Source organism: Galendromus occidentalis, unplaced genomic scaffold (genome assembly GCF_000255335.2).
Source record: "Galendromus occidentalis unplaced genomic scaffold, Mocc_1.1 scf7180000077512, whole genome shotgun sequence".
Classification (NCBI taxonomy): Eukaryota; Metazoa; Arthropoda; class Arachnida; order Mesostigmata; family Phytoseiidae; genus Galendromus; species Galendromus occidentalis.
In genome coordinates, this window is record NW_003805500.1 from 1,345,475 (window position 1) to 1,366,683 (window position 21,209).

General features: G+C 52.2%; 3 protein-coding genes across 3 annotated transcripts in view; 2 read left to right on the forward strand and 1 right to left on the reverse strand.

Moving 5' to 3' along the window:
• Window positions 1–730: 730 nt before the first annotated feature.
• LOC100899578 (uncharacterized) lies at window positions 731–15,339 on the reverse strand. The gene is given in 14 exon segments (XM_029112540.1): window positions 731–1,089; window positions 1,208–1,393; window positions 1,818–2,119; window positions 2,486–2,629; window positions 2,688–3,770; window positions 3,889–4,094; window positions 4,144–4,358; window positions 4,495–4,931; window positions 5,024–5,349; window positions 5,482–5,650; window positions 5,799–6,910; window positions 7,119–7,361; window positions 7,518–8,901; window positions 15,316–15,339. Coding segments are annotated over 14 exon segments (5,964 nt in total). The 3' UTR covers window positions 731–956.
• CCT2 (chaperonin containing TCP1 subunit 2) lies at window positions 10,114–12,025 on the forward strand. The gene is made up of 2 exons (XM_029112515.1): window positions 10,114–11,361; window positions 11,434–12,025. Exons 1-2 carry the CDS (start codon window positions 10,227–10,229, stop codon window positions 11,835–11,837), a joined length of 1,539 nt encoding a protein of 512 aa, XP_028968348.1. The 5' UTR covers window positions 10,114–10,226; the 3' UTR covers window positions 11,838–12,025.
• Window positions 15,340–19,138: 3,799 nt separating the features above from the next.
• The window catches only part of LOC100899721 (serine/threonine-protein phosphatase alpha-2 isoform), a 40,904-nt gene continuing 38,833 nt past the window's right edge, over window positions 19,139–21,209 (forward strand). The window contains exon 1 of the mRNA XM_029112516.1: window positions 19,139–19,488. Coding sequence (XP_028968349.1) covers window positions 19,339–19,488 — 150 coding nt within the window. The 5' untranslated portion in view covers window positions 19,139–19,338. The remainder of the gene's footprint in view (window positions 19,489–21,209) is intronic.

Here is a 21,209-nt window from a genome sequence, read left to right on the forward strand (position 1 = left end):
GGGGAGCGGATCATATCTGACATTGACGATGTATGTAGTTACGCTTCAGTACTAAATGCCTGATTTTCGCAATCGCTCCTCCGGAGAGGAGCCCCTCGATCGAGCACGGCATTGGACACAGGGATGAGCGTTCCGTTTAAAGGCTTCAATAAGCCGATGGGATTCCTCGACTACCTGGCGCAGTCCACTCGAGATCACCGAAGGAGCCGACAAACACCAATTCCTTCGTCGACTGGGCTTCCCTCGCATAGGCCGAACCCGGTTGTCTGCTCTCTAGTGTGGCGGGGTACAATGATGCCTTTCGTGTGCTGATATCTGAAGTCAGGCTCAGGCATGAACCAGCCAACGTGGCGTGACCCCTCTCGGTCAGGCAAGCAGCTCACATCCTGCTCACACGTGGCTTGGCGATAGCCATCCATTCTAATCACTCCGACAGACTGCCTGAATTCCGGCCAGGAATAAGACAATATAGGAGACACGCGAGTCATGATTCTCTATCGAGGGAGATAATTGGATTGATATTCTCCAACACGACGGGAAACCAAGGATCCGGCAAGGCCGCTGAGCCACTCGCCGGGTCGGTAGAAAAATATACGTCTCATATATCTTGACTCACACGTCTTCCTTGCTATTCTGACGGATTCACCGTTTCCCGGATATTTCCTTCGGATCCCAGCGCCCGACGAATTTCCTCTTGGAGGGAGGTCAAAAGGAAAGCCACTCGCTTGTGTCATATGTACAAAATTTATTTGAAATTTTCAGCGAGCTCTTCTTCGACGCTCATCGGTGTACAAAACTCTTCGGGTCACGTCCTTTCGATGATTCACTACCATTGTCTTGAGTAATTCATTAAAACACGCTTCTTATCACACGCCGCAAACAAAGTAAAGTAGATGAGCAAAATTACGTTCAGGGCGGTCGTCGGTAACGACGCGACGCAAAGATCAACCAGACCCTCACAGCACCTCCACGACGGCAGCGACATTCAATTCTACAATGTGCGCAAAGACCTGCTCGACCAGTTGTTCGTGGACTTGCTCCAGACAGCTCGTGTACTCAGTCCATTCCTTCTCCTCTTCGCGGATTTCCCTGACGCAGGGAGGAATGAAAATTCAGATTCCGCGCGGTCTCGAACGATGGAAGTCAAATAACAAAAGAATTTGGTTTTTCGAAAACGTTCTGAGAGTTTGCAAGCGTCCATACTCACTTTCCCATGATGAAGTCGATGTAGTCCATACGGCGATGGTTGATGTACGACCATATGCACTTGGGTCGAGTGGATTTACTCTTCTCGGATTTTAGTATATCGCCAACAATCGCATCTATGAAGGCCTGATGGCGCTCTTTTGAAGGCAGAGGTCGCGAGAACATATTCTCGCTGTTCCGACCCACCCTGCAAATGCAAGAAGCTTTCAACCACACGCTCGTCGGCATTCTGCGAATGGCTTGCGCCATTTCCCGAGTTCCTTCCGGATGGAACCACCATGGCTGCGACGGTGACGACTGAGGGCCGGATTAGCCACCACTGCAGCTCACGACCCGATTCGTGGTTCCACTCTCTCTCTTTTTCAGGAACGTCCCAGGTCAAGCGGATCAGTAACAAGCCCACGGGGCGAGGGCAAGGGGTCTTCGAGCCCCGACTTCCCCAACCAGCTGAGGTTCGTACTACATTGGTCGACTTAAGGAGTTATATCCTTTGATTCGAGCCTTATCATTGAGATTTTCCATCTTGGTTCAGGATTGTCGGTATAAAAAATACATTCAGGATCGATGATAGAAATTGTTTCACCGGCTCTTCGCCGAAGTGGAACCCTCACCTGAAAAGCTTCTCGGCAGTTTCTTTCGCGACGTCGAAGAGCATCTCGCCGTATTGGACTTTGGCCATGTCTGCCACACCTTGACAATGCGTATCCTCGTAGCTGGCCTCGTCCAGTCGCCGACCGGTGATTAGTTGCTCGAAAAGGTATTCAGCCGCATGCGAAGCCTCGGTTTGGAGCTCGCCCAGAGTCATCGGGACGACGGGTTCAGGCTGTCGTTGCTCTTTGACATTCTTCGTGGGTGCTATTGAGACCGCCTTCGGCTGTATGGGTTCCGCGACCGTCGGGGCAACCGTCATCACCTGTTTGGTACAGTATTCTCGTTGAGTGTCGCAGGCGCGTTAGATCTCCGTCCCTCCGGGCATTGCAGTCGGACAGGAACTGGGCCCCGAACCCAGGCCCAAGTGTGTCGAATGCCCCTCGCCGTACGGAATGCATGCCGTGATAAGCGTCTTGAGACGCGCGAGCAATAAGAAAGCTATAGTGCGATCTTTTCAGAGAGACCACGCACGGAAAGGTAGAGGCTTAGTGCGAAGACAGCGGGAGTGTGCATGGGAAGTGCACTACGGCCCTGTGCATAATAACGGTTCGAATTCTGAGATCTGTATGATGCATGCGAAGGATCGAGCCGGTTTTAGAGGAATCGTGTGACATCCAAGTGCACAGACCTTTGGTGGGGTATAAGGTGGTGGAGGTTTGTTTGGGATAGTGCGTATGCAAACCTGCTGACTGGCGTCGTCCACGAAGATCTGCTGACCGATTCCGGCCAGACTTCCATTCAGAGAAGAGATCGGGGAGAACTCCCCCCAGTCCTGATCTCGATTTTCGGGAGGCTGAGGAAGATCGAGAGTTTGAGTTTTCATGAGGGACATCCGACGACTCAAATGTTCGAGCCGAGCTTACCTCGGATTTGGCTTTGTTCATTGCGCCCATAGCCTCGTCGACAAGACGCTCCATGAGATTTGTGGCATGACCTTCAAGTTTGGTGGCTTTGACGACTTCTTTTAAGGTATCTTCTTTGAGGCTCTTCACCAGCATGGAAAGTGTCGAGTCCACCTTACGGTTTTTAGTATTTTCGCTATCTTCCGACGATTTCGACTGAATGGCGTCAGCTTCTGATTTCGAACTTTCGCTCCTCGAGGATTCCGACGCTTCTGCCGCCACGGCGACTCCGGGATCGGCCCGATCGGATGACGGGGCCTCGGGGATCTCGTTGGCGGGGGCCTGATCCAACGAGGAGGAGGAACCCGTGGACAGCGACTTATCTGAGGGGCTTTTATCTCGTTTCGATAAAGATTTACTACTCGAGCTCTTGGGTGAGATGTTCTGTTGAGCGTTATCGCTTCTTGGCTCAGCACCGGAGGGCAGAGTCAATGGGTGAGCTTCAGAGACATCCGACTCGGAGACGCTGGCCCGTGAATGTTGACTCTTCTCGGCCATACCCTCCCGGGACGCATCGCTCTCTTCACTTTCCTGGGACCGCTCCTGTACTGCGACCCTTGGCTTACGGATTTTCGGCATTACATGCGTCGCGGACTCCAGCATCGCCACAGCGGCTCTGTTGTTGGCTAATAGCTTCTCCAGAACCTCTATTCGTCTCATGAGCATCTCTTTCCGACCCGGTCTCCGGTTCGAGTCCGGAGTCTCGAGGTCCCGTTTGAGTTTTTCCAGCTGTCTTTTCTCACGCTCTTCCTCGTCTTTCAAGGCTCGCCTACTGCCTTCGATGTCAGAGGCATCTGTCTCCGAAAGACTGGCGATATCTTCGGAACCAGATGAATCTTTACGACTCCTGAATTTCCTCGCGGATAGCGGTCGCAAAGACAGGGGTTGACTCTCGGATTTGTGGCTGCTTTCGTTCGAAGTCACGAGGGCGTCTTGGAAAAGCTGCATTTTCGTATTGACTTCCCGTTCGACAGCGGCTTTCATGTCGGCCATGAGTTTCGCTTCCCGTTTCTGGAAACACAAGTTCGGAATAATAATTCAGGATGACAGTGACTCCGCGCGATGAATCGCCGAAGGGATGGAGAGCGAGGAATTTTTTTTCAAACTCGGGACTCTTCCCCTCACTGACCTTGATGGCCTCGGAACGTCTTTCTATCTTTTGTCGTTCTCTCTCAAGGTACTTGACGAATTTCTCTTTTTGAGAAATCTCATTGTTCCGCTTGATGAGCAACTTCACTAGGTCCATGTGTTCGATGAGATCACTCGTACCAAGCATGATCGAATGACTCCTTGAGTTTGAGCCCGACGCTGAAATATAGTTTCCTATCGGTCACGCTTCCCAACGGTTCCATGACTCAGAGATCGCAGCACACGAAAAGAGAACGGAATGAGTTACCTTTGCCGGGATCGTTCTCCTGATCGCTATTCTTTTCATCCGTCAGGATGTCACTGCTCTCGTCGGACGACGTGTTGGTTTGCTGTCCACTGCTGCTCGACGATTTAGAACGAACTTTCTGCTTGGCCAAGATCCGTAGCAGCTTATGGAGTTCGTTCCGCTCCTTGCGTTGTTCCTTTCCGTCCGGCATTCTCGACTCACTTCTGGAAGAAGTCGGACCGAATAATTAGAGATTCGAATCAATCACTTCCCATCTCGTTTGTGAGGGGGCGCTGATTCTCTCCACTAAGGGATCAGCAAAACAAAAATACAGAGCAGCCAAGAGAATTCCGTCCTCACCCTCTCGCTGTTTGAGTTTCCGCAATGCCCAATTTTCGCAATTTCTTGAGATTTTCGGACTGTTGACCATGCAAGTTGTGCTCCCTCCGTTCGACGTAATCGATGAGAGCCATGATCAAAGCAGAATCAGAAGATGCGGCAGCACCGCCTGTGAGCTCAGGAATGGAGTTCGTGGGTGTCAACACGGCTTGTGCTGCCGCGTCGGCCTTGGCATGCGACGTCTTTCGTTGAGCTTCGAGTTGGTTTCCTCTATCGGGTTTCTCCGAGGAAATTGTCTCAGCTTCACTCGATTCCGCAGCCCTAGCGGGAATGTCTTCAGTCGCTGGAGGGTTTTCGCGTGGCTTGGGGACATCTGTTTTCAGGGTTGACACGGTGGGAGGGGACTGATGCGGAACTTCCGTCTTCACAGTTGACACGGTTGGCGATGATTTCAGTGACTAGAATTACGGTAGGTCGAGGATCAGCCGAGAACGGGCTCATCAGTTCGACAATTAATACCGTCAACGGGGAGTTCAAATTCAAACGGTACCTGATCAGGTGAGCTTCTCGGCGGCGTTTCTGGCGAGACGCCGTCGGAGTTCAGATGACGGTCTTCAGGTCCTTCGGAGATCGATCGTTTCTCATCGGTCAGCGAGGAAGTCTCGAAAGAGACCGATCCTGACTTCGATTCATCGGCAGTTTTAGTCGTCGACCCCGAGGAGCGAACCTCCTTGTTTTCCGATCGGATAGCTTCATCACCAGGTTCTTGTTGGTTATCGGACCGTTCTTCGGCAAGACTCTCGAAAGGTCGATCCACCATATCCCGGGAGGCAGTTTGCGTAGTCTTGATTCCGGAGCGATGTTCCCCCTCGTCATCTGAAAATATTGAGCGTTCTCCACATTGGACCTGGCCTCATGGATATTTTTACTGGGCTCCTCCTCAGGGGCTGTTCAGGGCTAAGAATCTGGAATGCGTCTATAGTCGCGGACGCGTGAAGTCTTTCTCACCCCGGGACGTAGTTAAGTCTTTCCGCAGACGACTCATCTCTTTCGACTGGTTCTCGATCTGATCAAAGGCTTCCTGGAGACTTCTACGGAGTTCATCCACTAGATCGTCTCCGTTGGCTTTGGAGATCAGGGCGCCCGGACGAATTGGAGTGCTGGTCTTCCGGTATTCCTGTCAAACGCAAAATTATTGCAGAAAATAATTGCAGGAGCTTGCCGGGGAACCCGATTCGATTCTCGGCGAAGACTCGTGAATCGCGATGACCACCAATTTTAATAATGCTGCGCTCGAACACGAAGCCGACCAATCCTTCACTCACCCTCGTCAGTAACTCGTTGGCTATGTTCGTCTCCCGTGCGAATGCATAGTTTTTTGCGCGAGAGACTTCGCTGATTTTCAGAAGCGTATCGTTGCAATCTTCGAGGAAATCCAATTCGTTCGCCGCTAGGTTACTCAGGGAGACGGGAGCGTACGATTTATTCGGGGAAGACTTTTCCCTCAATTCAGCCTCTAGCTTCAGAGGTGGGGCCTTCTTTCCATTGGTCTCGTCTTCGAATATTTTATCGAAGCTGTTTAGCAAATTCCGGGACGCATTGGACCGACTGGACTTCTCAGAGAATACGCTGGAATTGTTGATCTCACGGAGTACACGCTTCGCCTCTTCGAGGATATCGTCTCCTTCGATGCAGACGCTGCTGCTGCGGTGCGAGGTTCTTCGGATACGTCCCCGGCTTCCGTTGCTTTTGTTCTGAATATTGTTGTTCGGGTCGCTCTGTTGTCGAGGTTCAGACCCTTGCTTGGGCTCCATCTCGGAAATGATCTTTTGCGTTTTCTCGAGGTTCCGCCGAGAACTCTCGAGCTGTTTCAACACTTCCCTCGCTTGTTTTACAGCGGAATCATCGATGTCGGTGAGACTTGAAGCGTCGGAGCTGCGATTGTGGGTCTCCGGTACTTGCTCAGCTGAGATACGAGATACGTCGACGCCGCAATTGTCGTATTCAGCTTCAGGAAAGTTCCTCTTCGGAGTCGACGAGTCCACCGCGGAGCCCTTGAGGTATTTTTGCCGCCATTCGAAAATGAAATTCGGATCGTCCAAGTCGGAGCGGAGGTGCTCGCTTTGCGCGGGCTTCTCGTGGGTCGGCTCCTGTTCCGTACGATCCCCATTCGACACGCCGTTCGCTCTACCGAACGCTTGGATTACCGGTGCTGATATCGGTGCAGATCCCTCCAAGCAGCGGTTTGGAGTCAGCGATCCCCCATTTCGTTTTGACATACGGTTCTCAGGCGCCGGCGCGCTATATTCCTCGAAGAATAAGCTCCTAGATGGAGAAATGCGCGATTTTGGACGAGGCGTGTCCTGGAGCGAGCTAAGGAAACTTGACACACGGACAGATTTGGACGGAGAGAACACATCGTCGACGCTGCTCACAACTGAAAAAGAACAACACAACACGGTTTCCTTTTACGGAGAAGGGTACATGAATTCATGCAGACACTTTCCTACACGGATCGGATTCGACGGGGCGAAACATCCGGATCTGAGACTCTGATTTTTTTGCAGAATTTATTCTCTCAAAACTTGATTGACAATCGCGAGGGGAAGCAAACCTTCCCTATGGCAATTCGTCTTGACTAGTACCTTTTTCTTCGGGGGCACGAGGAATGAGGGCGGAGCGGCTCTCCCGGAGTCCCAATGTGACCAAGAAGCTATCCAATCGCCGTGTTGTCTCCTCGAGCCGCTGCTCAATCGGGACTTCGGAAGCAGCGTAAGTATTGACCCTTGCTTCGAACGAAGTTTCGCTGACGTCTCTCGCCCGGATAGCGGACGAAATGTTCTTCTCGAATTCCGTCAGAAGCTCCTCGAGCTTGTCACTCCGGGGGTCTTCGAAGAGGAAAGACTCGTTAGTAGAACATCATAAATCTTCGCTGTTCTTGCTCTAGGGGAATGATATCGGAATGCGAAACTTTGGTCCTTCTCTTCGAGCGAGGGAGTTATCGAGAGCAAAAGACTCGTTCAAATTGTAGCATGACGACTCACCGTGAAGTTGACTGACGAGTTCAGTAAGCTGGTGAGCGCTACCGAGAGCCCTAAGGAGGGAGTTTCCAGACTTTGCCGGTTCTCGATGAGGATGCAACCGACTTGAATCATCCGGGATCCCCCTTTTCGAGGACAGAGTTTCCTTCGGCTGGAAACATACTGGGTTTCGAGTGTCGCTGTTCTTCTTTTGTTGGCGGCGTTCAATCCGTTTTCTCTTCATGAAAGCGAGTACTTCGGATCGATTGTGCTTCCGGGTCGTGGGAGGTCTCGGCACGAGCAGCTGAGCTTTCTCGGGTGCCGTGGAGTCCCCTTGCATGGAGACAAACATCATCACCGCATCCTTCGATTTTTTCGGTGGTGAAGGCTGAAAGCTCGTGTTTACCAGAGGCTTGGACGCATACTTCCGAGCCGGTTTGACGGTTTTGTATTCCTCGTCTGATAATTCAATATCTCGGTCCGTGACAATCTCGACCGGAACGTGTCTACTAAATCTACAAATTGACGAGGGCTGCGTTGGTTGTGAAATGGCAGGATTTTTCGGCGGCGATACTTCTTTAGGACTTTTTGGAACGAGGGAAATCCGTTGATCTCGACTCGACATTCGTTCTGCGGGACCGCTTCTGTCGTCCGTGACTTTCCACGTGAAGATTTCCTTCACATTCGCCGATTGGAGCTCCCTTGGGGCGCCTTTACGCGCTCGGATCAGGGGTTTCTCCGTCATCACATGGTACGTGTTTACAAGAGGTTTCACCTGCGTATCTGCATCTCTACGTTTTTTTTCGGAGTTTTTCGGTAATTTATTCCTCTCACTCGACTTCTTGTGAACGCCGGGACCTGGTTCAGATCTGCTGGATTGTCGAAGAGGCGATGATTTACTTCTAGGAGATTGTGGCTGCTTCCTCGCACTTGAGGGACTCGTCGTCGAACTTCGTGGCGATCGGGGTGTCCTGGGTGAATTCGCTGATGTCTGAAGTTCATTAGGTGTCTGTGGCGTTTTAGGTGTGCGGGGTGACTGAGGAGGTGTACGGGTAATCGAGACGACACTGCTGATCTTGCTCCTGCTCCCTGAGACACATTGGGACCGTCCCGGTGAGAGCGGAGGCACAGCACATCCTTCTGTCGAGAAGGAAGTTGTTGCCACCTTGAACTCTCGCCTCGATCCAGTCTCTACGGTAACGGCTGACGTCGGTGAGGGAGGACCTTCGGTCTGCACCGTTTGTTCTCGACGGAGCTCAGCTTGGAAAGAGCACGTCTGGGAACCACAGGACACGGTCAGCTTTTGTGAGGCCGATTGAGTGATTGTCTCAGCATCCTGTGAGACCTGTTGACTGGATTGGAGCTCTACTCGGATGGTTCTCCTCAACTTTTGTTTCTCGACGATTTCCTTCAGAGCTGTAAAGACGGGGTCCGTACTTGAGATTCATTCTATGATCGGGACGAAGAATCGGCACAACATATCACATGATTGGTCCGCTCCCGGCTGAAAGCATTTCTTTATCATGGGTCCCGTGAGTCGTATTCCAACGCTCAGATTATGATTATTAACCGACGAACCACAATTTGGAGAAAACCGTCGCCAATCAAAGCCACAGCCGTGCGTAGCGGACAATCTTTTCGACGTCGAAGACTAAGTTAGCCGACTCTCCGAAACGTTCGGATTCGATAATTAGAGCTGACACAATAACTAACCTGACTGCTTCTTACGGATCCGCAGAGAAGTCTCTTTGACTTCCTGATCATTCTGAGTGTTCGGCGGGCTCATCTTCCTCCGGAGATCACCCTGGAACGATTTCTACGCCTGAAGACACTGAGAACCTCAGTACATACTCCGACATCGGAGCGATTTCGATTGGACGAAGTTATGCTGAGAGACCGAGCTCTGGAGGTCTAAAGCAAGTCAACGCCGAGTTGACCGCGGCCAAGATGAGAACGCGACCGTAGCTACGGCATCGCGTCATCCCAGAGTCCCGTATCCACCAGGTTTCTCCACGTCGTACACGTGGGTTCTAATTGACTTCGAACCCCCGACGAGACAACCGTTGCCAAGAGCACCGCTTACCACTTGGCGCGCGCAGTTCAAACCAGAATAAAAACAGATTTGTCGAGTTACCTGCGAATCTCCGTCGCTGTCAAGGCGTCAGACGCATATTCGGATCACTTCGCTGGAATGACATGGAAGTGGAGCCGCACGATCCTTCGATTCGAGAGCGTCCGAAATTTCTACATACACTGCTCTACCGTACGTTGACACAGCAGCTCTACGGTATGAATTTCCACGGAGAATGTTTACAAACTCGCTGACTGGTTGTCGCGGGCAATAGCAGCAGCGATGAGCCCTCCTCCTCTCCCGCGAGTGTACAGAAGAGTAGACCGGAGTACAATTGGTACGGGTCCAGATTCTTTTTGAAGGAACAATGTTCGCGCAGAATTCCATGTGGGCGAACGTGGGTCACCCCATGCTGAGACTCAATTATTAAAAACAAACGGAATTAGGAAGCGAGCCCCATCGCGAGAAATCCCGTCAAGAGGCCGCGCGCTAGTCCCATGTCCACGTAGCGTGAGCGCTACTGTCATGTCAGTCGGCTGCTTCACTCTTCAACAAGCTTCTCACGAGACGAGGCGTGGTGTAGAAGCGGCGTTCGCCTTATTTGACAGTGAACGTAAACTTCTCTACTCGATACGTTGTGACGTGCCGTGCAAAATTCAACCATGGCCCATCTCGGTAATCTGAACCCCATCCAGATCCTGAACCATCAAGCCGAAGAAGAAAAAGCGGAGAATGCGCGTTTGTCTTCATTCGTTGGCGCGATCGCCATCGGCGATTTGCTCAAATCCACGCTGGGACCCAAGGGAATGGACAAGATCCTGCTCTGCGAAACGTCTCGCGATTCCAAAGTCGAAGTAACCAACGACGGTGCGACCATTCTCAAAGCTATCGGTATCGACAACCCCGCAGCGAAGGTTCTCGTCGATATTTCGAAAACTCAGGACGATGAGGTCGGCGACGGCACGACGTCGGTAGCCGTTCTAGCCTCGCAACTCCTACAGGAAGCCGAGAAGCTAGTAGGAATGAAAATCCATCCTCAGACCATTATTTCTGGCTGGAGGAGATCCGTCAACGCTTCTCGAGCGGCTCTCGAAGACTTCTCCCAGGACCGTTCGAACAACGAGGCTCAGTTCAAGAAAGACGTCATGAACATTGCCAGGACAACTCTCGGCTCTAAAATCCTCGCCCAGCACAAGGAATTCTTCGCCCAACTCGCAGTGGATGCCGTTATGCGACTGAAAGGAAAATGCAACCTCGACGCGATCCACATCATCAAGAAACTCGGAGGCAGCATGCTCGACTCGTACCTCGAGGCAGGGTTCTTGCTCGACAAAAAACCGGGTCTTAATCAACCGAAACGGGTCGAGAAAGCCCAGATCCTCATTGCTAACACACCAATGGACAGTGACAAAATCAAAGTCTTCGGATCCCGTATGAAGTGTGAGTCTATTGCTCGGGTCGCCGAACTCGAAGAGGCCGAGAAACTGAAAATGAAACGGAAGGTCGACTCGATCCTTGCTCACAAGTGTAACGTGTTCATCAACCGTCAGCTGATCTATAACTACCCCGAACAATTGTTCGCCGATGCGGGAATTATGGCTATCGAGCACGCAGACTTCGAAGGTATCGAGCGCCTAGCTCTGGTGACCGGGGGTGAAATCGTTTCGACGTTCACCAGTCCAGAAACCGTCAAGCTCGGCACGTGCGATCTCATCGAAGAGGTTATGATTGGAGAAGACAAGCTTCTCAGGTTCAGCGGAGTGCCGCTTGGCGAAGCTTGCACCATTGTCTTGCGAGGTGCTACCCAACAGATCCTCGACGAGGCTGAAAGATCTCTGCATGACGCTCTCTGTGTTCTTACCTCCGTAGTCAAAGAGAAAAAAATTTGCTACGGAGGAGGCAGCGCAGAAATGCTCATGGCTGAAGCTGTTGACAAACTGGCGCTGACAACCCCCGGCAAGGAGTCTTTGGCGATTGAAGCCTTCGCTCGAGCCCTCAGACAACTCCCCACTATAATCGCTGACAACGCCGGTCTCGACTCGGCACAACTCGTTTCAGAGCTCCGGGCCGCCCACGCAACCGGTAAAAAGTCTTTCGGTATTAACATCGTTGATGCTAAAATTGATGATATGGAGAAACTCGGTATCACCGAAGCCTTCGTGGTGAAAAGGCAGGTCCTCCTGTCAGCCTCTGAAGCCGCCGAGATGATTCTGAGAGTCGACAACATCATCAAAGCAGCCCCCAGGAAACGCGTTCCGGATAGAAGTCATTAGACTCGACTTGGCATAAATTCCTTCACCTGATCGCCTTGAGTGGTTATTTATTTACCATTAAATAAAGCATTTTTTTGAGGAAGGATAAGTCCGCAGCTCCTTCCGAAACTGGAGCACTATGCCAATAAAATGCACTCGATTACGTTGATTGGGTTTCCCATCCGACACCGTCCATCATCAGACGAAAAGTTATCAATTTGGGATTTCAGGCGTTCGGTAGGTTAAGTGCAGCGAAAAGATCTTTCTCGATCCGTAGCAGGCCTCCCACACGCTTTCCGCGCCAAATATGGAAGGATGTGCTGTCGCTCGGGTGAGAGTGTTCGCGGATAAGTCGCGCGGCGCGTCCAGCGGCGTTCCGTCTGTTGCCAATAGCGGCAGCGATCCGGGAGCAGCGATCACATGTTTTTGATTTTGCGTACTACAAGTTCAATAATTATTGAGATCTCCCTGACAGCGCTGTTGGCAGACGGACATGACTTAAATTCGAACCGCTCCCCCATCTCGGCATTCCGGCTCAGCTTTTCCGCAGGTCAGATTGACTCTCTGGGAGCGCCACGGAATTAGGAGAAAAGAGATCGCTGCATGATCCTCTTCAGATACAACGCGCACGGAATCGATGTTTGGGGAGCCGAGAACGGAGAACTTATGTATCTCCTCCGACTGTTCCTATCATCTCGTCAAATATACATAGACCCGTGTAGCGTATCCGCAGAGCTCAATTCATCTAAGGGATGTTGTCGCGTTGAATGCCGAAGACCTAATGGCGAATATCTTCCTTTGGCCGACGCGGAGTTCATGGCTTGACCGAAAAAATTATGAAATATATGTTAAGGAATGAATACATACACACAAGAAGTATGTAGAAAAAATTGGAGCCCCGGATATCGAGACCTGAGTTCTGGTCGGACCCCGCCCTGAGGGAGCATAGCTTCAGAACACGGATCAAGATGGAAACTCGCGAGGTCGGATGGAGGTCTTCAGCTCGGGAGCTCACCGTGCACAGGGACTCCCTTTGAAGATTACACATCGAGAGCCGGGGGGCGACCGGCGCGCAACTGCCGCCTTCCGCTGAAGCAGTGCTCCGTCATGCAGTTGAGTCCAGCAAGTCGCGGAGCTGATTTAGAGCGCAAAGTTTCCCAGGCTCGCTTAACGGGATGGAATTCCCTGTATGAGCTTAATCGGAGTCCAGGTGTCGTGAGACTCCCGCGAGCTAAAGTCACGGAGATAGACGCCCGATCGGAGGAGAAGTTCCGATAGCGATGGCCTAAGGATTTCTCGTCGCTTGATCTCTCGAATACAGTAAAAGCTCGTTATAACGACACCCATTACAACGAATTTCTCGGTACAACGAACAAGGAATTTCTCCTCCTTTGGCCAGCTCGCCATAGGGATAGTGTTGAGCGGCATTCCTTACAGCGAAAACTCGGTACAACGAACCAGTTTCGTCGGTCCCTCTGTGTTCGTAGTAACGAGCTTCTACTGTATCCTGCCGATGCGCGATAGTACCCGGCGATGCGTTCCCTCGAAATGCGCTCCTCGCTCCTAATTGACTCTGATCATTCGCTCACCATGTGCGCGGATTCTCGACTTACTATATGGAGTCTGAGTTCCGCGATCATCGAAACGTCTCACGTAAACGGAGAATCGGATTCGAGCCCCGTTGGGTAGCTCACGAGATTCCGGTCACGTCACAAAAATGACTCGCTGGGAAGAGACATTTCTGGAATCTGTCCGAAGTGCAGTGCACAACAGTGACGATTATCGTCCCCCATGACTTCTCGAATCTATGCGTTTCGGGTTACGCGTCGTCGGGAATCCACTTCGATTGCGAATTTTCCTCGAGTTTGAAACTCGCGCCTGGACTTGAATGGAATTACGCCGATGTCCCGAGTAATTGACTCTACAGTCACTCTATCCGAAGTTCCATCTTTGCAGCTAATCTGACTGCTGTACAGCTCCGGTCTCCGCTGAGTGTTCCTGCGATCCCCTGTCATTTTGATTGCGTAGAAATTGAAAACCAAAGCTCCTGGGTCTTTCGGTTCTTTGGCCTGAACTGCTGCGGAGGCGATGGCCATTCAGTTTTTCTGAGGTTTTACTCGGTACCTCGATAGAGGGGTTGACAACTCGATAGCGAACGACCGCAAACCTTCGTTCAAGATTTTTTCGTATTACTCCAGAAGGCTGCGAGTCGAGTGTCGTTCCTTCTCCTCACCGGTCGGCGGGGAGCCAGCGTCGGAAAGGTTGAGATTCGCCGCTATGCGTCTTTTCAAATCCGATTGAATTCTTGACACTACAGGCCCTCCTGTTGAATGGGTGAATCGAAGTTTTTTGGTCGAAAGGTCACTGAATATATATCACTCGCACCGGGACTTCTCGAGGAATGCTCCAGGAATTCCAAGGAATCCAGAGCTTTTTCGAAGATTTCCGTGAAGTCCCTGCGCTGCCGTAGTGTCTAAATGGCTCGAAGGAACAAATCGCGTACCATCAGTCGTCTGACTCGCCCGCAGAACCGGCCAAGAGCGTTCAGAGAGTATCTAAGGAATTTTCCGGGTTTCGCTGGTTGATGCTTCCAATCCTGAGGAGCCAGACGAACTCATTTTGACTTGCGTTAGCTGATACGTGAGCAAGTCGTCCCCCCGCAGAAATCCGGTGGAGTTATTCCTCTTCTCACTCTCACTCAATTTATCCGCGTTCGAGAACGAACTCTGATTATTTATCGACGAGAATTACTTTCTGTTCGCTCGCGTCGATGCTATAGCAGCGGAGTGAACTTCCACGACTTGACCGCATCGAAACGTGATTAGGAACGCTCGGGGTGACTTCCGTCAGTGACCCGAACGTAATCGTTCCCGGGAGGAAGAAATTCTCGCGCTCGACCGAGAAAGAATTTTACGGCGAGTGCAGGAAGCCAGTCGTACGAATCTATCGGATGTCAGCCCGCGACGGAGCCTCCGAAAATTCCCACTCACAGGATTTTTCGGAGCAATCACTGCGTGCTGCGGACGTGCAGGGCTCGGCTGGTCACCGTCCTCTCGGCTTTGAATTGAAAATTCTTCCCGTCGCTTGAAATATGTGTTTCAGCTATCACCGACTTGCTCGCCGGGGCTGCGAGTGCAGGTATGTGTGCGATAGACTAAGACAATAAATCTGCAGGGAAAATGCGGAATAATCCTTCGCAACCGAAGCGAAGAGAGTACAGATCCTCGCTGTTATGAGCGAACTTATGTGGACGGTCCTCGTTTCGGCACACAAGGGAAGCCGACCAGTCGTCCGCGCAGCACGCATTCTGGCTCGGATGACGTCGGCTATCTGCGCGGGGAAAAATCCCAAGATCCTTCTTAGAGCTCATGAATGGCGAGAGGAGAAGCACAATAGCCGCTGATAATGGGTCGGGGGCATTTTCGAGTCTGCCTAAAGGCACAAGAAAATCAATTTGCTGGTATTGGGTCGAGCACGAACACAGATGATATTAGGGCACGAGCAACGTTTTCGAAGACGTCATGATACGACCGGAGACCTCCCGAGTTAATTCAGTCGAGTGTTTTTTTTTCCTACCGGAGTGCAAACGGTGTGATTACCTAAATCAGATTCTGTCGTCGGCTGTGTCAACAAGTCGGTTTTCCTGCGTTTGCTCCGCTTCCTCGTCGTGTTGACGAGTGGATGTGTACCCCTGAACTCTGCTTTTGATTCCCAGTCTGTTGACCGGATATCGTTCCCGATTGCCTTGGAAGAGCCGAAACTCCGACGGATCTCAGCTGAAGCAAAGGGATGAAAACGGCCCCTCAGACCATCATTCCACGTATCAGAAGGAAGCTAATCTGGCTCTCATGCGTAGGATGACTACCACGAATAGTGAACGTCGGAGCACGCGAGCGATCCATCGTCGAGGAGGTTCGCCAGTAGGAAATGTCTCGCGAGGGTTCTCCCGTTTCGCTAGGCTGAGAGGTTCGAGAGGATCGCCCGACGCAAAATAATAATGACCTATTATTAGTTCGTTCCTCTAACGAAGTGCGGCGCTCGAGAGATGTCGATTTAGACCAAAGTTCCCGATTCCGTCCGAAGTCGTTCCCCCTCATTTTACTGTCAGAGAGCGATGCATAGCAGCTCGAGCTTCCCTTTCGACGACGAGCTGCCACGTGCCTGCCGAAGCTTTCAGCTTGCAATGCGGGTAGAAGGCAGCCGCACCGCGGATCCGAGCCGGGCTCTGTCGAAGACCGAATCCACGCACCGAGTTTTCACCTCTGAGGGTCAAGACCTGTCGAGATGTTCGAGCTGTCTATTTCATCGGTCAACAAATTCGAGGTCTTCCAAGCCTTGGAGGGCTCTCGAACGCGATTCTCTGTACTGTGATGTGAGATCTAGTCCGTATCTTGCCGAGTTCGTTCTTCTCTCCTCTTTGGAAACAATCGGCAATTATTCCAAGTCGAGGATCCGAAGTCTTCACGATGCAGGAGGATCTCGCGTCTTCAACCACATCGAATCAGCGTTTTCGAGATTCGTATTCGGCAGGGAATGAGATTGCCTCAAAATTGGATCGCATTCCCAACGTGCGATCAAAGATCGAGGGAAATCTGTCGAGATGATGCGGAAGCTAGATGGAACGTCTACGACTGATTCACGGGGTTTGTCAGATCCACTGATTCCCGCGGAGATGCGGACAGGTCAATCTTGAATCTCATAGCAACCTTTTGTTTCGGCGGAATTATGACGACATCGTCCGGCTGGTCGAGCCCCGGCTGGAAGGTCTTGAAATCGTCATGAATCTGCGAGGAAGAACTCGAAACCCCGACTAGAAAAACCGATTCGATTTCTTCTTGGGTCTGTGGTCATCACAAATCAGCGAGTCTTGATTCTTTTATCGCGTTTACTTTGGCGTTCTTCCTCCGCGGAAAAACGGTTCAACGTTCCGTCTCGGAGATGCTTGACGCGTGGGTGTGTGCTCATCCTCCACGCCGCCAGCTAGCGTCAGCTCGGGAAGGATGGGGGTCAGGAAGCAATCGCTCCTGATCCTCGAAAACGGTGGCGAATCCAGGGGGGGGGCGGCGAGGGAGCTATGAGGGTCCGATCCCTGAGCGCCAGCGGAGCATAAGGGTCTCAGTTCACAGGGTGGAATCATCGGAATCCGTCCTCGGTAGCGATACCAAATGGGTGAAATCGAGACATCGAGGCGTTTGGCGAAGTTGGAACGAGGACAGTCCAGAATATATTGGAAATCCTTTCATGAAACGCTCCGAGCCTTCTCTGGAACGATTGGACCAGGTTTCGCGAAGACTCGTCTTCTTCCTGCGGGATCTTGGTAGAGTTGTCGAGCTGTCTCAATTCTTGCCTAGTCTCACGCTCGTTTGGCCTACCGTCTCTGCGGCGTTAAAGCATGCAGCATCAGAAGATGCTGTCTCGGTGGGAAGTTCCTGACGCGGCGTTGCTGGGTACATACTTCTGGGTATGGCTATCAGATCGATCTATATAAGTTTCCATCCGTGTCAGAAATACGGAGCCGCAGCTTTTTCGCTGCTTCGCTTGCGGACGGTGTATTTGAGGGTGTCTCCCGACCCGGGTAATGTACATGGGCTGATTTGGGTTCGTTCTCGAGCAGAAATATACATAGTCGCAGTGACAAGTGGGGTGACATTTCGCAGCGATGAAAAGTGACGGGCACAGAATGAATTCCATGTACATAGTCCTCGAGAGAAGAGCCTCGCCCACAGATTTTCTTCGGCTTGACCTTTCCTCTTTTCTTTGATGACGATGATGCTGCTGCTCGAGACCCACGAACGAGAGCCTCTGCCATGTACGAGCTCTGTTGCCAGACTCATTACTGGCTTGCCCGATCTCAAATTTCAGAACTTTCCTGCTGCTCGTTCGACCTCGGCGAACTTTATACACGGCGAAGGATTCCGAACCGGTGCTGCTTTGAAAGCATGCCTTCAAAGCGGACCTGTTCGGCGAGGATATCTGAGACGTTCGCCGTGCCCGGGGCTCCCGGAACGAGTGTTGTCATAAGCGTTGGAGCTGATTCGCGTTGTGATGTTGCGCAGCCTCGAGCGTCATCCGAAACGATCCTGCTACAAAAAGAGCCTTCCGACACGTTCGAAGGGTCGAACATCTCTCGACCGACGTGTGCTGGAATCTTGTTCCCAGTGTTCATTCTAAAATCGCTGAATCGATGGTATTCCACACCTCGGCCGCTCTGCTACCTCTTGCACAGCGTTCGACACGGTGGAGCGAGATGTGAGCGTAGGGCACGCGCGGAAAATGAGTATCCGGTCCGGCGAGAAGGTACGAATAAATGAAAGTTAAAACGTTCCGATCACGCTCGTCCGCAACGTTGTATCCTTTAGGAGACTCGCCCGGCCCTCTGTTTCCCGCGCGTAGAGGATTCCGATCATCGCCAAGGTCAACGAGGAAACGATCCTCTTGCAAGGTCCTCTACGCGAGTTCCGATTGTGTCTTTTCCAACAGTTGACTCCGAGCTCGTCAAAGTTCACCTTGGTAGGCGGCGCCAATTTGTCAATAATGGTGATACATCTGAGTCGTTCCCGAAACTAAAACCGATCGTGGGACGGGCTCTCGGAAGCGGCCGAACAAGAACGACCGAGCGAACGAGTCTGTCCTTATCGATAATCCATACAAGCCGCTGACCAGTCTCCTGTATCCATCGGACCGAAAGCCGCCGACCGTGGGGGTGACGTTCGAGGAGCCTAAGCGGAACCATGTTCGGCAGAAGAGAGACCGAAATGACTGCAGAAAAATTCCTCTCCACCGTCCGCGCTGCACTTGAGCATGTCATCAGCAGTTAGACGTCAAGGACTGCAAACGATGGAATGCATACGCTCGGTCACCTATTGATTAATTCTCCGCGGGAGAGCCGCGCCGATTCCGCGGGAAGCGAAGCGGGCACTGACTCCTTGCGAAACTAGAGAAATTCTGGCGAATTCGATCGTCGGGGAGTCGACCGTCGCAACCTCGCTCGGGGAAGGAACCCGTCCACTCTACGGAATTTCTTCGATGCAGAATCCCTTCTCTGTTGAGGATTCAGGCTCCCTGGTTGAGTCAAAATCAACGTTGCCACCCGGAGTTCTGAGGCTGCGATGGCTCGCTCCGGTTGCTTCGGAGTAGGGGTAGCACGTAGGGCCTAGAGGCCGAAGTAGCCTCCTAGACGGCACGGTCCAGGCTCGCAAGCGTTCGGGCACACGGATCGGGAGGCAGGCACGGAGGATTACTCTCCGCCATCCGGGACCCTCACCCCTTGTTGATACGGTACGCCCTCTCCGACGTAGCGGGGAGTTGGGCACATGAGAGCTGCAATCCGCAGCGACCGTCGGAGACGTATCGCAGGATGAAATCCACGTGATAGCTGAGTGCGTTGTCCCAGTGGGTTCTCATGTTCTCAAGTTTTAATCGTTGTCGTCGTTGTTGTTGTTGTTGCCGTGGACCTTGTTGTTGTGGGTGGTGTTGTGTTTGTTGAGTGCAGCGGACAGGCTCCGTTCAGTAAAAGAGGAATATGGCCTGTGCCTCTCCACGCAGATCGCCTGCGACTCCGCGCCGCAGAGCCAAGGGACCGCTTCTCGCATCCGAAACGCTGCCGACATTGGCGAATATCGATTCCATCATCGAGAAACTTCTGTCCGTTCGGAAAACTCCCGGCAAAATGGTAAGTCGCAGCTCCAGAGAGGTATGCGGCTTTCCTCCGTCGACCGAGCTACAAACTTAGATCGGACCATAAAGCTCGTCGGCTTCTCGGCTGCGTCCGTGGTCCAGTGTAACCAATTACGCCGTCGTTGTCCTTCCCGCGATTAGTCTGCATCATCGCAATTATTCCATCGTTGCGTTCGTCGTCGAACACGTACATTGCGCCGGCAAGCATCATGGATTCATGAGTAGATTTAGGTACCGACTCGGCAGCCGACTCGGGATATCGCATGCTCGGCCTCACCGACGATGACGACAATGGCATCGACAGCGCCAACAACGACAGAGATTAGAGCCCAGAAACGACTTACGCACACGGTACGAGCTCGGTCGGGGATGCTGCTAGTGCGGAGATGATGATCATCATCGTCGTCGTCGTCTTGCTCGACGTTGTCCTCGTCTTCTGCGTTCCCCTTGATGCGAGTCACTCGAGTGCGGGGAAATGGCGGTTTTTCGGCTCCGATTGTCCGAGAACGGTTCCGCTCACACCACGCACCTATCCCAATCGTATCCTTTCGGAGTCGACCGCATGCGGAGCGGAGCAGTCGGCTCACCCGGTGTATCACGCGCGGCGTTTGGCTCGCTATGCAAAGCATATGTTTTTACTCGGGAAGTCTCGGCATAAAAAAAAACGACGGTAGCGATCAATTTAGTGCGGGGCATAAATGACGAGGGAGTCCGCGCACTGCACAATACCATAGCGGACCCACAACACGGGCGGGCATGCTCGTCCCGCCCGGAGCCGTTTGTGTGCCCGCAATCATCCGAAACTCGTTCGAGAAAGCTTCCATACCGTTCCTGGAGGAACATGAAGGAAGAGGAGGATATTACCCGACGACGACGACTGCTACATGGAAGTGAGTGTAAGTGTGTGTTCATCTTGTGAAGGACGAGCACAGGGAAAAGTCGCGCGATCAAGAGCCTCGAGCGAGCTTCGACGACATTGTGCCGGACGTTTTTATGCTAGAAATTTTCTCCCGGATATATTTTAGGCTCTTCCAGCGGCGGGTGCTCGACACCATGGATACTGCTGTTCCGTATTGCGGGTCGGTCGTCGTTAGACGGCTCAAGAATCCCGATAGATATAGACGAGAGGGAACCGGGAGAGAGCCTTGGAAAAAAAGGAACCTGCTCCTGAAGCGCCCACCTAATTGCTTGTAGCCGCTGCCGCTTCTGCTGCCGCGGGAGGAATGATCGGCCGCGGTACTTGGCTTGTCATTTGGCTTCGCGAAGTGGAAAGAAAACCGTGCAGAAGAGAGACCGTGCGAGCGAAAAATACGGCTCCCCTTGATCATCTAACCCGCGGAGGGTCTCAATGGATCGCAGTTCCGTTCCGTTCGATTAGAACCGTGGAGAGGGTTTTTGAGTTCAGAGAGACTAACACTCCTTTACGGGCTTGATTCACCGAGAGCCATTTTTTTCGATACTCATCCGAAGAGGGCGGGAAGCCGGTCGGACTTACTGCTGGGAGATCGTAATTCCGGAGCTGACGAGTTCTCCCCACGCACAACGAGTGCTCTTGAGCTTGACATGCCCGAGCTCCAATCGGAAACCGCTCGCGGGGCTGTAAGGGTCACAAAGGGTAGCCCGTTGCTCGACGGGCGGGGGGCGAGAATGATTCCCCTCCATCAGCCCCTGGGACAGGGCAGCAATCAAATATTAGAAGCAAACGTAGCGAGAAAT

What these genes read in the sequence shown, in the direction of transcription:
- CCT2 (XM_029112515.1), top strand. Translation starts at nt 10,227, where the DNA reads ATGGCCCATCTCGGTAATCTGAACCCCATCCAGATCCTGAACCATCAA. An exon ending in TTGCACCATTGTCTTGCGAG is followed by an intron (nt 11,362 to 11,433) that starts GTGCTACCCAAC and finishes TTACCTCCGTAG; the next exon opens with TCAAAGAGAAAAAAATTTGC.